The sequence below is a fragment of the Nematostella vectensis genome, chromosome 14 (genome assembly GCF_932526225.1).
Source record: "Nematostella vectensis chromosome 14, jaNemVect1.1, whole genome shotgun sequence".
NCBI lineage: Eukaryota > Metazoa > Cnidaria > Anthozoa > Actiniaria > Edwardsiidae > Nematostella > Nematostella vectensis.
The window spans coordinates 11,549,968-11,563,850 of NC_064047.1; the positions used below are offsets into that span (position 1 = coordinate 11,549,968).

The window sequence follows — 13,883 nt, forward strand, 5'->3', positions numbered from 1 at the left end:
GCTTATAGGATGAAGGCAGGAAGAAGGCCAAGCTGCAAGAGCTGTGAGTGTTTTTTTAGAGTTCTCCCCCGTAGAAAGTAACATTTCCCAACTATCGATACGTTTGTATTTTCCTTCAGAAAGTTGCAGAAAGTATTCATACAGCATCTACTGAATGCCGTGTTAGAAAAGGTAGGGCCAACAGACGGACAGACAGTAGGGCAGACAGACATTTTAAGATGCCTTACTCACAACCTTCTCGTGTTTCAGGTCTTGGCTACATCAGCCCCAGCACTTGCCGAAAGGTAGAGGAATAATCTTGTTATGAATGTGTCATCCCATTGTGACCACGCCTTGATTACATTTTTTTTCTTTTTTAGAAAGGAGAAAGACCTCGGGTCATCCTGTGGCAAGCTGCAGGAAGAAAGGGTATCAAAATATTTGACACATTTCATATCCATGTAACTGATACTAAATATACATCTGTTTGTTTGGCAGGAGGCATTTGTTTCACAAATTGCAGAGCAAACGAAGAGCAATGCCGCAAAAGATGCGTAAGTTCCTGTTTAGTGTTTCCGTAGTTATGTCATTTGGAAATTTAATTTTTCTTGTTCTATTTGCAGCCTACTCGCGGAGCTTAAGAGGCAAATTGGGCAGACAAAGACTCGTCCACACGTAAGTCTTTTTGCTAATAAGAAGCTAGGGTGCTTTAGATCAAGTGCGGCAAATTTATGACAACTGTCTGTTATTTTAGTGCACCGCCGAGAGCCAGACTTGCTCTCCATCTACAAAAAGCATAGGGAGTGAATGTACTACTGAATGCGCCGAGGCTGATGTCCAGGCCACTAGTGAAGTGACAGTGGTGTCAGTTGAGACACAAACGGATGCAGTGCCAAAGGTGATTATATTGAATGCTTAACTTAAAAGGGGTTTGGAGCTAGGACATTATGTACCAATATTCCTATTCTTATTCTATCCCGTCCCAAAGAAAACAAAACCTTTTTTAAATATCTTTTTGTCTAAATGTCCAGGCAAAATTATCATTATTGTTAATTTTATTATTATTGTTGTTGTTGTTGTTATTATTATCATTGTTAATGTTGTTGTTGTTGTTATTATTATTATTATTATTATTATTATTATTATTATTATTATTATTATTATTATTATTATTATTATTATTATTATTATAGTGTTTAATTTTGCTTATAACAAAGTATAATATTTTTGCTTTGTCTGTGTACTATTACAGAGGCACCAAAACCGTGCAGTGCGCACCTGGCAGAGTTTCTGTGGCCAGGTACGTAACCTGCACAACCGCCTCATCCATGGAACAGAGGCATTCTAAACCCTACTGGAAATATAGTAGCCTCCATAGGATGTACTGTTCTTCAGGGTGCTAGCTTTTTATCTGATTTATAAATTTGAACAGCTGTTATCTGTAATGTTTTATACTGCAAATTCTATATTTTTTAGATTTGATACAGAAATTCATAAATGAACTGTAAATAGTCGCTGAATCCCTAAGGCGAAGGTTAAGTCAGGCCATTCCTACTGAGGGCATCTAGCACAAGAGAGACATCCTGCTAGTACCCTGGTGAGGGGTAGGGGGCGGGAAGGCATATTCCGCGTAACCATGTGTTTACATGTGGGCCCCAACATACAGGGTATTAGCAGGAGCAAAAATATGCGCTAGATGCTCTCGCTCAACCGCAAAATAGAACACCAAAGCAACTAAAGACTGTGCCTCGTGTCATTCCATGTAAATATTTCTAAGTATGTAAAAATAACTTGACAAAAGTTGTATCCCCAAATATATGTAGAAAAAATAAAACACCAAAGCGACTGAAGGCTGTGCCTCGTGTTGTTTCAGATATGTAAATAAAAATCAGTAAGTGAGAATACAACTTAAACAAAGTTGTAGGCTCCCCAAATATTGAAAACAAATTAGAAGGAAATGACCTTTAGGGGCGTAGCTGTGGTAATTTTCTTATTGTGTCTGTGTTGCAACCCTCTAATCTAACAATATTTCGATGCCTGCCGATTCAAAAGCGCATCTAAGTCATGTAATAGAATTGAATTCGTTAATGCCAACCTTGATTTCTGACCAATTCGTAGACATGTGCTAAACTCGGAAAAAACTTCTCACCAAAAGAGACACAAAATACCCAACTACGAATAAAGACAACAAAACACTGCTCAAGTCATAAATACATACCTTGACTGTGCTCCATAAGCTCCCATTTAAGAGCCAACAACCACAATTGTTAACGCTGATATCTCCAAGTCAGCCAACGACGCTTCCGACCGCCATGATGCATGCCTGCACTGCATCATGGGAGACTTAGAAACACATTCACAGAGAGGCGGGAAAACTCATCTCCCGTTTTCAGAACAGTTTTTTTTTACAAGTCTTTTGGAACCAAAGCCAAACAAAACGTTTACAGGTCCAAGCAATCCAGGATAGGCCTGAAAACAATTGTTGAATAAGCTTAGGAGGCAAAAATTGTCCACATTGGAGAGTATGAGGCCATTCACTAGTAGAAAATTCCTTTCTCACTCAGTGAAGCTCGATCAAGGAATAATCACATGGAATTATCCTCGGCGTGCAAACATCCATAAGCACAGCATTAATTATGCCCAAATAGACTTCATGATGTCGTAAGGCACTCTCCAGATGTGATAAAGATGTAATTTGTAAGCAAATTACAAGCAAAACTGTTGTCAGCAATGGTCTATATCACAGCGCCATCGCTAGACAGAAAGGATACCGCAGTGCATTGTTGGAAACTTCAAGGTATACCGTAAGAACTTGACTGGTGGTGTAGGACTTGAAATAAAGGGTGAGGGGGGAGGGGGAGGGGGAGGTTTCTGTTTTCAGTCTGTTCTTACAGTTTGGCGTAAAAGAACTGAGTAGATGATGTTTTTCATTACTCGCCTGTGTAGCAGCTCTGCGTCTTCCAAAGCGCGAGACTTTTCCGAAGTCTTTCAAAGCGCGCGCATTTTTCGAAGCGTGATCTAAACAATGGTTGCTATAGTTTTTTCGTCGTGTACGTCGATTATACATTCCAAGCCTAAACCTTATAGGGAAAAGACTGTCGAAAAATGTCGCAAAACAACCGGAGGACAAGTGGATCCAAGTTCACCGGATGCCCGAAAGGTGAGTCTGAGGCGAGTTGCGCTTGTGGGATTCGTGCGTGTGTCCCGCGGGCCCTTTTCAGCCGCGAATGGATTAGTCCATGATTGCCGACAAGACATTCAAACATTTTCTATGTTAACTTATTAGATTTTATAATTTCCTTCAACAGCCTCAAAGATCCGGCAGTTGGTAAGTACTTTAAATTGTTTTCTGAATGTAGCAAATTGTCTTTTTTTCAGCTGGTTCATACGAGAGCTATAACCTAATAGTAACTGAGTAGATATAAAGTTGTTATGAAGTAATGACAATTAGCTGTCTTTTGCGCAGGAATCGGCTCTGGATTATGCCCACCGTGCTATTCGAAGCTTGAACAAAGATCTCAGAAATCTTGGGGTAGGTATTTGATGCGCTGAAAAGGGGACTGGTTTATAAACAATTCTTACGAGAGCTTCTGAATATTTCTGGATCGAGAATGATGTCCTCAGATCAGGTCTACAGGACGGAAACCGGTGAGTATCCAATCGTACTCATTTTTTAATCTTAATCTGTTTATTGTGTTTTTGTATCAAGATTACGCCAATACATTTGTATTTTTAAAGGGTCCTAGCGGAAGAGCAAAGAAATGCAGAACTCCTACTCAAAAAGCAGGTAAATAAAATAATTAGATTAAATGCGCACAGTGCACAATCATCCCACCCAACCATCATTCTTCTCATTTTTTTTTTTTTTGCGCGATATTAAACAACACGGCGAAAAATAAAACAGGACGGAAAAGTGGGAGTAGTCAAGCAATTTTATTATAACTTTCTTATCTATTCTAGTGTTGTTCTTTTATTATTTATTTTGATTTGTTTATCAACGCAAGATGCGCAAATAAAGCGATGCAATAATATAGTTCCACCTTACAAGAACTGTATTATTTCAACATAGGTAGAACTTATTTCTTTATGATTCTATTCATGCTTATAGGATGAAGGCAGGAAGAAGGCCAAGCTGCAAGAGCTGTGAGTGTTTTTTTAGAGTTCTCCCCCGTAGAAAGTAACATTTCCCAACTATCGATACGTTTGTATTTTCCTTCAGAAAGTTGCAGAAAGTATTCATACAGCATCTACTGAATGCCGTGTTAGAAAAGGTAGGGCCAACAGACGGACAGACAGTAGGGCAGACAGACATTTTAAGATGCCTTACTCACAACCTTCTCGTGTTTCAGGTCTTGGCTACATCAGCCCCAGCACTTGCCGAAAGGTAGAGGAATAATCTTGTTATGAATGTGTCATCCCATTGTGACCACGCCTTGATTACATTTTTTTTCTTTTTTAGAAAGGAGAAAGACCTCGGGTCATCCTGTGGCAAGCTGCAGGAAGAAAGGGTATCAAAATATTTGACACATTTCATATCCATGTAACTGATACTAAATATACATCTGTTTGTTTGGCAGGAGGCATTTGTTTCACAAATTGCAGAGCAAACGAAGAGCAATGCCGCAAAAGATGCGTAAGTTCCTGTTTAGTGTTTCCGTAGTTATGTCATTTGGAAATTTAATTTTTCTTGTTCTATTTGCAGCCTACTCGCGGAGCTTAAGAGGCAAATTGGGCAGACAAAGACTCGTCCACACGTAAGTCTTTTTGCTAATAAGAAGCTAGGGTGCTTTAGATCAAGTGCGGCAAATTTATGACAACTGTCTGTTATTTTAGTGCACCGCCGAGAGCCAGACTTGCTCTCCATCTACAAAAAGCATAGGGAGTGAATGTACTACTGAATGCGCCGAGGCTGATGTCCAGGCCACTAGTGAAGTGACAGTGGTGTCAGTTGAGACACAAACGGATGCAGTGCCAAAGGTGATTATATTGAATGCTTAACTTAAAAGGGGTTTGGAGCTAGGACATTATGTACCAATATTCCTATTCTTATTCTATCCCGTCCCAAAGAAAACAAAACCTTTTTTAAATATCTTTTTGTCTAAATGTCCAGGCAAAATTATCATTATTGTTAATTTTATTATTATTGTTGTTGTTGTTGTTATTATTATCATTGTTAATGTTGTTGTTGTTGTTATTATTATTATTATTTTTATTATTATTATTATTATTATTAATATTATTATTATTATTATTATTATTATTATTATTATTATTATTATTATTATTATTATTATTATTATTATTATTATTATTATTATAGTGTTTAATATTGCTTATAACAAAGTATAATATTTTTGCTTTGTCTGTGTACTATTACAGAGGCACCAAAACCGTGCAGTGCGCGCCTGGCAGAGTTTCTGTGGCCAGGTACGTAACCTGCACAACCGCCTCATCCATGGAACAGAGGCATTCTAAACCCTACTGGAAATATAGTAGCCTCCATAGGATGTACTGTTCTTCAGGGTGCTAGCTTTTTATCTGATTTATAAATTTGAACAGCTGTTATCTGTAATGTTTTATACTGCAAATTCTATATTTTTTAGATTTGATACAGAAATTCATAAATGAACTGTAAATAGTCGCTGAATCCCTAAGGCGAAGGTTAAGTCAGGCCATTCCTACTGAGGGCATCTAGCACAAGAGAGACATCCTACTAGTACCCCGGTGAGGGGTAGGGGGCGGGAAGGCATATTCCGCGTAACCATGTGTTTACATGTGGGCCCCAACATACAGGGTATTAGCAGGAGCAAAAATATGCGCTAGATGCTCTCGCTCAACCGCAAAATAGAACACCAAAGCAACTAAGGGCTGTGCCTCGTGTCATTTCATGTAAATATTTCTAAGTATGTAAAAATAACTTGACGAAAGTTGTATCCCCAAATATATGTAGAAAAAATAAAACACCAAAGCGACTGAAGGCTGTGCCTCGTGTTGTTTCAGATATGTAAATAAAAATCAGTAAGTGAGAATACAACTTAAACAAAGTTGTAGGCTCTCCAAATATTGAAAACAAATTAGAAGGAAATGACCTTTAGCGGCGTAGCTGTGGTAATTTTCTTATTGTCTCTGTGTTGCAACCCTCTAATCTAACAATATTTCGATGCCTGCTGATTCAAAAGCTCATCTAAGTCATGTAATAGAATTGAATTCGTTAATGCCAACCTTGATTTCTGACCAATTCGTAGACATGTGCTAAACTCTGAAAAAAATTCTCACCAAAAGAGACACAAAATACCCAACTACGAATAAAGACAACAAAACACTGCTCAAGTCATAAATACATACCTTGACTGTGCTCCATAAGCTCCCATTTAAGAGCCATCAACCACAATTATTAACGCTGATATCTCCAAGTCAGCCAACGACGCTTCCATCCGCCATGATGCATGCCTGCAATGCATCATGGGAGACTTATAAACACATTCACAGAGAGGCGGGAAAACTCATCTCCCGTTTTCAGAACAGTTTTTTTACAAGTCTTTTGGAACCAAAGCCAAACAAAACGTTTCCAGGTCCAAGCAATCCAGGATAGGCCTGAAAACAATTGTTGAATAAGCTTAGGAGGCAAAAATGATCCACATTGGAGAGTATGAGGCCATTCACTAGTAGAAAATTCCTTTCTCACTCCGTGAAGCTCGATCAAGGAATTATCACATGGAATTATCCTCAGCGTGCAAACATCCATAAGCACAGCATTAATTATGCCCAAATAGACTTCATGATATCGTAAGGCACTCTCCAGATGTGATAAAGATGTAATTTGTAAACAAATTACAAGCAAAACTGTTGTCAGCAATGGTCTATATCACAGTGCCATCGCTAGACAGAAAAGACACCGCAGTGCATTGTTGGAAACTTCAAGGTATACCGTAAGAACTTGACTGGTAGTGTAGGACTTGAAATAAAGGGTGAGGGGGAGGTGTCTGTTTTCAGTCTGTTCTTACAGTTTGGCGTAAAAGAACTGAGTAGATGATGTTTTTCATTACTCGCCTGTGTAGCAGCTCTGCGTCTTCCAAAGCGCGCGACTTTTCCGAAGTCTTTCAAAGCGCGCGCATTTTTCGAAGCGTGATCTAAACAATGGTTGCTATAGTTTTTTCGTCGTGTACGTCGATTCTACATTCCAAGCATAAACCTTATAGGGAAAAGACTGTCGAAAAATGTCGCAAAACAACCGGAGGACAAGTGGATCCAAGTTCACCGGATGCCCGAAAGGTGAGTCTGAGGCGGGTTGCGCTTGTGGGATTCGTGCGTGTGTCCCGCGGGCCCTTTTCAGCCGCGGATGGATTAGTCCATGATTGCCGACAAGACATCCAAACATTTTGTATGTTAACTAATTAGATTTTATAATTTCCTTCAACAGCCTCAAAGATCCGGCAGTTGGTAAGTACTTTAAATTGTTTTCTGAATGTGGCAAATTGTAATGACAATTAGCTGTCTTTTGCGCAGGAATCGGCTCTGGATTATGCCCACCGTGCTATTCGAAGCTTGAACAAAGAGCTCAGAAAACTTGGGGTAGGTATTCGATGCGCTGAAAAGGGGACTGGTTTATAAACAATTCTTACGAGAGCTTCTGAATATTTCTAGATCGAGAATGATGTCCTCAGATCAGGTCTACAGGACGAAAATCGGTGAGTATCCAATCGTACTCATTTTTTAATCTTAATCTGTTTATTGTGTTTTTGTATCAAGATTACGCCAATACATTTTTATTTTTTAAGGGTCCTAACGGAAGAGCAAAGAAATGCTGAACTCCTTCTCAAAAAGCAGGTAAATAAAATAATTAGATTAAATGCCCACAGTGCACAATCATCCCACCCAACCATCATTCTTCTCAATTTTTTTTTGCGCGATATTAAACAACACGGCGAAAAATAAAACAGGACGGAAAAGTGGGAGTAGTCAAGCAATTTTATTATAACTTTCTTATCTATTCTAGTGTTGTTCTTTTATTATTTATTTTGATTTGTTTATCAACGCAAGATGCGCAAATAAAGCGAAGCAATAATATAGTTCCACCTTACAAGAGCTGTATTATTTCAACATAGGTAGAACTTATTTCTTTATGATTCTATTCATGCTTATAGGATGAAGGCAGGAAGAAGGCCAAGCTGCAAAAGCTGTAAGTGTTTTTTGTTAGAGTTCTCCCCGGTAGAAAGTTATATTTTCCAACTATCGATACGTTTGTATTTTCCTTCAGGAAGTTGCAGAAAGTATTCATACAGCATCTACTGAATGCCGTGTTAGAAAAGGTAGGGCCAACAGACGTACAGACAGTAGGGCAGACAGACAGTTTAAGATGCCTTACTCACAACCTTCTCGTGTTTCAGGTCTTGGCTACATCAGCCCCAGCACTTGCCGAAAGGTAGAGGAATAATCTTGTTATGAATGTGTCATCCCATTGTGACCACGCCTTGATTACATTTTTTTCTTTTTTAGAAAGGAGAAAGACCTCGGGTCATCCTGTGGCAAGCTGCAGGAAGAAAGGGTATCAAAATATTTGACACATTTCATATCCATGTAAGAACTGATACTAAACATACATCTGTTTGTTTGGCAGGAGGCATTTGTTTCACAAATTGCAGAGCAAACGAAGAGCAATGCCGCAAAAGATGCGTAAGTTCCTGTTTAGTGTTTCCGTAGTTATGTCATTTGGAAATTTAATTTTTCTTGTTCTATTTGCAGCCTACTCGCGGAGCTTAAGAGGCACATTCGGCAGACAAAGACTCGTCCACACGTAAGTCTTTTTGCTAATAAGAAGCTAGGGTGCTTTAGATCAAGTGCGGCAAATTTATGACAACTGTCTGTTATTTTAGTGCACCGCCGAGAGCCAGACTTGCTCTCCATCTACAGAAAGCATAGGGACTGAATGCAATACTGAATGCGCCGAGGCTGATGTCCAGGCCACTAGTGAAGTGACAGTGGTGTCAGTTGAGACACAAACGGATGCAGTGCCAAAGGTGATTATATTGAATGCTTAACTTAAAAGGGGTTTGGAGCTAGGACATTATGTACCAATATTCCTATTCTTATTCTATCCCGTCCCAAAGAAAACAAAACCTTTTTATATCTTTTTGTCTAAATGTCCAGGCAAAATAATCATTATTGTTAATTTTATTATTATTGTTGTTGTTACTATTATCATTGTTAATGTTGTTGTTGTTATTATTATTATTATTATTACAGTGTTTAATATTGCTTATAACAAAGTATAATACTTTTGCTTTGTCTGTGTACTATTACAGAGGCACCAAAACCGTGCAGTGCGTGCCTGGCAGAGTTTCTGTGGCCAGGTACGCAACCTGCACAACCGCCTCATCCATGGAACGGAGGCATTCTAAACCCTACTGGAAATATAGTAGCCTCCATAGGATGTACTGTTCTTCAGGGTGCTAGCTTATTATCTGATTTATAAATTTGAACAGCTGTTATCTGTAATGTTTTATACTGCAAATTCTATATTTGTTAGATTTGATACAGAAATTCATAAATGAACTGTAAATGGTCGCTGAATCCCTAAGGCGAAGGTTAAGTCAGGCCATTCCTACTGAGGGCATCTAGCACACGAGAGACATCCTGCTAGTACCCCGGTGAGGGTAGGGGGCGGGAAGGCATATTCCGCGTAACCATGTGTTTACATGTGGGCCCCAACATGCAGGGTATTAGCAGGAGCAAAAATATGCGCTAGATGCTCTCGCTCAACCGCAAAATAGAACACCAAAGCAACTAAAGGCTGTGCCTCGTGTCATTTCATGTAAATATTTCTAAGTATGTAAAAATAACTTGACGAAAGTTTTATCCCCAAATATATGTAGAAAAAATAAAACACCAAAGCGACTGAAGGCTGTGCCTCGTGTTGTTTCAGATATGTAAATAAAAATCAGTAAGTGAGAATACAACTTAAACAAAGTTGTAGGCTCCCCAAATATTGAAAACAAATTAGAAGAAAATGACCTTTAGCGGCGTAGCTGTGGTAATTTTCTTATTGTCTCTGTGTTGCAACCCTCTAATCTAACAATATTTCGATGCCTGCTGATTCAAAAGCGCATCTAAGTCATGTAATAGAATTGAATTCGTTAATGCCAACCTTGATTTCTGGACCAATTCGTAGACATGTGCTAAACTCGGAAAAAACTTCTCACCAAAAGAGACACAAAATACCCAACTACGAATAAAGACAACAAAACACTGCTCAAGTCATAAATACATACCTTGACTGTGCTCCATAAGCTCCCATTTAAGAGCCATCAACCACAATTATTAACGCTGATATCTCCAAGTCAGCCAACGACGTTTCCATCCGCCATGATGCATGTTTGCACTGCATCATGGGAGACTTATAAACACATTCACAGAGAGGCGGGAAAACTCATCTCCCGTTTTCAGAACAGTTTTTTTACAAGTCTTTTGGAACCAAAGCCAAACAAAACGTTTCCAGGTCCAAGCAATCCAGGATAGGCCTGAAAACAATTGTTGAATAAGCTTAGGAGGCAAAAATGATCCACATTGGAGAGTATGAGGCCATTCACTAGTAGAAAATTCCTTTCTCACTCTGTGAAGCTCGATCAAGGAATTATCACATGGAATTATCCTCAGCGTGCAAACATCCATAAGCACAGCATTAATTATGCCCAAATAGACTTCATGATGTCGTAAGGCACTCTCCAGATGTGATAAAGATGTAATTTGTAAACAAATTACAAGCAAAACTGTTGTCAGCAATGGTCTATATCACAGCGCCATCGCTAGACAGAAAAGACACCGCAGTGCATTGTTGGAAACTTCAAGGTATACCGTAAGAACGTGACTGGTGGTGTAGGACTTGAAATAAAGGGTGAGGGGGAGGGGGAGGTGTCTGTTTTCAGTCTGTTCTTACAGTTTGGCGTAAAAGAACTGAGTAGATGATGTTTTTCATTACTCGCCTGTGTAGCAGCTCTGCGTCTTCCAAAGCGCGCGACTTTTCCGAAGTCTTTCAAAGCGCGCGCATTTTTCGAAGCGTGATCTAAACAATGGTTGCTATAGTTTTTTCGTCGTGTACGTCGATTCTAAATTCCAAGCCTAATTCTTATAGGGAAAAGACTGCCGAAAAATGTTGCAAAACAACCGGAGGACAAGTGGATCCAAGTTCACCGGATGCCCGAAAGGTGAGTCTGAGGCGAGTTGCGCTTGTGGGATTCGTGCGTGTGTCCCGCGGGCCCTTTTCAGCCGCGGATGGATTAGCCCATGATTGCCGACAAGACATTCAAACATTTTGTATGTTAACTTATTAGATTTTATAATTTCCTTCAACAGCCTCAAAGATCCGGCAGTTGGTAAGTACTTTAAATTGTTTTCTGAATGTAGCAAATTGTCTTTTTTTCAGCTGGTTCATACGAGAGCTATAACCTAATAGTAACTGAGTAGATATAAAGTTGTTATGAAGTAATGACAATTAGCCGTCTTTTGCGCAGGAATCGGCTCTGGATTATGCCCACCGTGCTATTCAAAGCTTGAACAAAGAGCTCAGAAAACTTGGGGTAGGTATTCGATGCGCTGAAAAGGGGACTGGTTTATAAACAATTCTTACGAGAGCTTCTGAATATTTCTAGATCGAGAATGATGTCCTCAGATCAGGTCTACAGGACGAAAACCGGTGAGTATTCAATCGTACTCATTTTTTAATCTTAATCTGTTTATTGTGTTTTTGTATCAAGATTACGCCAATACATTTGTATTTTTAAAGGGTCCTAACGGAAGAGCAAAGAAATGCAGAACTCCTTCTCAAAAAGCAGGTAAATAAAATAATTAGATTAAATGCGCACAGTGCACAATCATCCCACCCAACCATCATTCTTCTCAATTTTTTTTTGCGCGATATTAAACAACACGGCGAAAAATAAAACAGGACGGAAAAGTGGGAGTAGTCAAGCAATTTTATTATAACTTTCTTATCTATTCTAGTGTTGTTCTTTTATTATTTATTTTGATTTGTTTATCAACGCAAGATGCGCAAATAAAGCGAAGCAATAATATAGTTCCACCTTACAAGAACTGTATTATTTCAACATATGTAGAACTTATTTCTTTATGATTCTATTCATGCTTATAGGATGAAGGCAGGAAGAAGGCCAAGCTGCAAGAGCTGTAAGTGTTTTTTGTTAGAGTTCTCCGCAGTAGAAAGTAACATTTCCCAACTATCGATACGTTTGTATTTTCCTTCAGGAAGTTGCAGAAAGTATTCATACAGCATCTACTGAATGCCGTGTTAGAAAAGGTAGGGCCAACAGACGGACAGACAGTAGGGCAGACAGACAGTTTAAGATGCCTTACTCACAACCTTCTCGTGTTTCAGGTCTTGGCTACATCAGCCCCAGCACTTGCCGAAAGGTAGAGGAATAAATTTGTTATGAATGTGTCATCCCATTGTGACCACGCCTTGATTACATTTTTTTTCTTTTTTAGAAAGGAGAAAGACCTCGGGTCATCCTGTGGCAAGCTGCAGGAAGAAAGGGTATCAAAATATTTGACACATTTCATATCTATGTAAGAACTGATACTAAATATACATCTGTTTGTTTGGTAGGAGGCATTTGTTTCACAAATTGCAGAGCAAACGAAGAGCAATGCCGCAAAAGATGCGTAAGTTCCTGTTTAGTGTTTCCGTAGTTATGTCATTTGGAAATTTAATTTTTCTTGTTCTATTTGCAGCCTACTCGCGGAGCTTAAGAGGCAAATTGGGCAGACAAAGACTCGTCCACACGTAAGTCTTTTTGCTAATAAGAAGCTAGGGTGCTTTAGATCAAGTGCGGCAAATTTATGACAACTGTCTGTTATTTTAGTGCACCGCCGAGAGCCAGACTTGCTCTCCATCTACAAAAAGCATAGGGAGTGAATGCACTACTGAATGTGCCGAGGCTGATGTCCAGGCCACTAGTGAAGTGACAGTGGTGTCAGTTGAGACACAAACGGATGCGGTGCCAAAGGTGATTATATTGAATGCTTAACTTAAAAGGGGTTTGGAGCTAGGACATTATGTACCAATATTCCTATTCTTATTCTATCCCGTCCCAAAGAAAACAAAACCTTTTTTAAATATCTTTTTGTCTAAATGTCCAGGCAAAATTATCATTATTGTTAATTTTATTATTATTATTGTTGTTGTTATTATTATCATTGTTATTATTATTACCTTGTTAAGGCGAAGGTTAAGTCAGGCCATTCCTACTGAGGGCATCTAGCACACGAGAGACATCCTGCTAGTACCCCGGTGAGGGGTAGGGGGCGGGAAGGCATATTCCGCGTAACCATGTGTTTACATGTGGGCCCCAACATACAGGGTATTAGCAGGAGCAAAAATATGCGCTAGATGCCCTCGCTCAACCGCAAAATAGAACACCAAAGCAACTAAAGGCTGTGCCTCGTGTCATTTCATGTAAATATTTCTAAGTATGTAAAAATAACTTGACGAAAGTTGTATCCCCAAATATATGTAGAAAAAATAAAACACCAAAGCGACTGAAGGTTGTGCCTCGTGTTGTTTCAGATATGTAAATAAAAATCAGTAAGTGAGAATATACCCCCCTTTGGGCACCTAGCTTAAAGGGATTAATTGCTCAAGCCAGCATATTGTATTTCAGTTATCTCTAGTCTTGATTGCTAGCACACGTTCACAGCTTCACTCTATAATTCTTTGTTCTTTTCAACGTTTATATATCAAGCTCATATTAGACTCCGTAGGGACTCATTGAAATCTTCGCTACAATGTCAAGATTTCTAGCTCTTTTGCTCGTGCTTTTAGCCGGGTTTGCCAACGCAGCGTTTGACCAAGGGGAAGAGAACCGGACTCTCGCCTTTCTCGAGAAATATAA

The 13,883-nt window shown here is 39.2% G+C and overlaps 2 protein-coding genes and 1 long non-coding RNA gene across 3 annotated transcripts; all 3 read left to right on the plus strand.

The window, feature by feature from the left end:
• Window positions 1–9: 9 nt before the first annotated feature.
• On the plus strand, window positions 10–2,128 carry LOC125559905. Its single transcript, XM_048722118.1, has 8 exons — window positions 10–77; window positions 120–171; window positions 250–284; window positions 360–408; window positions 478–533; window positions 603–654; window positions 734–877; window positions 1,232–2,128. The coding sequence occupies exons 1-8, from the start codon at window positions 10–12 to the stop codon at window positions 1,325–1,327; spliced, it is 552 nt and encodes a 183-aa protein (XP_048578075.1). The 3' UTR covers window positions 1,328–2,128.
• A 704-nt stretch (window positions 2,129–2,832) lies between these two features.
• On the plus strand, window positions 2,833–3,755 carry LOC125559767. The gene is made up of 3 exons (XR_007306434.1): window positions 2,833–3,307; window positions 3,446–3,627; window positions 3,718–3,755. It is a non-coding gene; the product is annotated as an uncharacterized LOC125559767 (long non-coding RNA).
• A 333-nt stretch (window positions 3,756–4,088) lies between these two features.
• Window positions 4,089–13,535, plus strand: LOC116616333. Its single transcript, XM_048722120.1, has 9 exons — window positions 4,089–4,156; window positions 4,199–4,250; window positions 4,329–4,363; window positions 4,439–4,487; window positions 4,557–4,612; window positions 4,682–4,733; window positions 4,813–4,956; window positions 5,359–5,640; window positions 13,220–13,535. Exons 1-8 carry the CDS (start codon window positions 4,089–4,091, stop codon window positions 5,452–5,454), a joined length of 552 nt encoding a protein of 183 aa, XP_048578077.1. The 3' UTR covers window positions 5,455–5,640; window positions 13,220–13,535.
• Window positions 13,536–13,883: the final 348 nt, after the last annotated feature.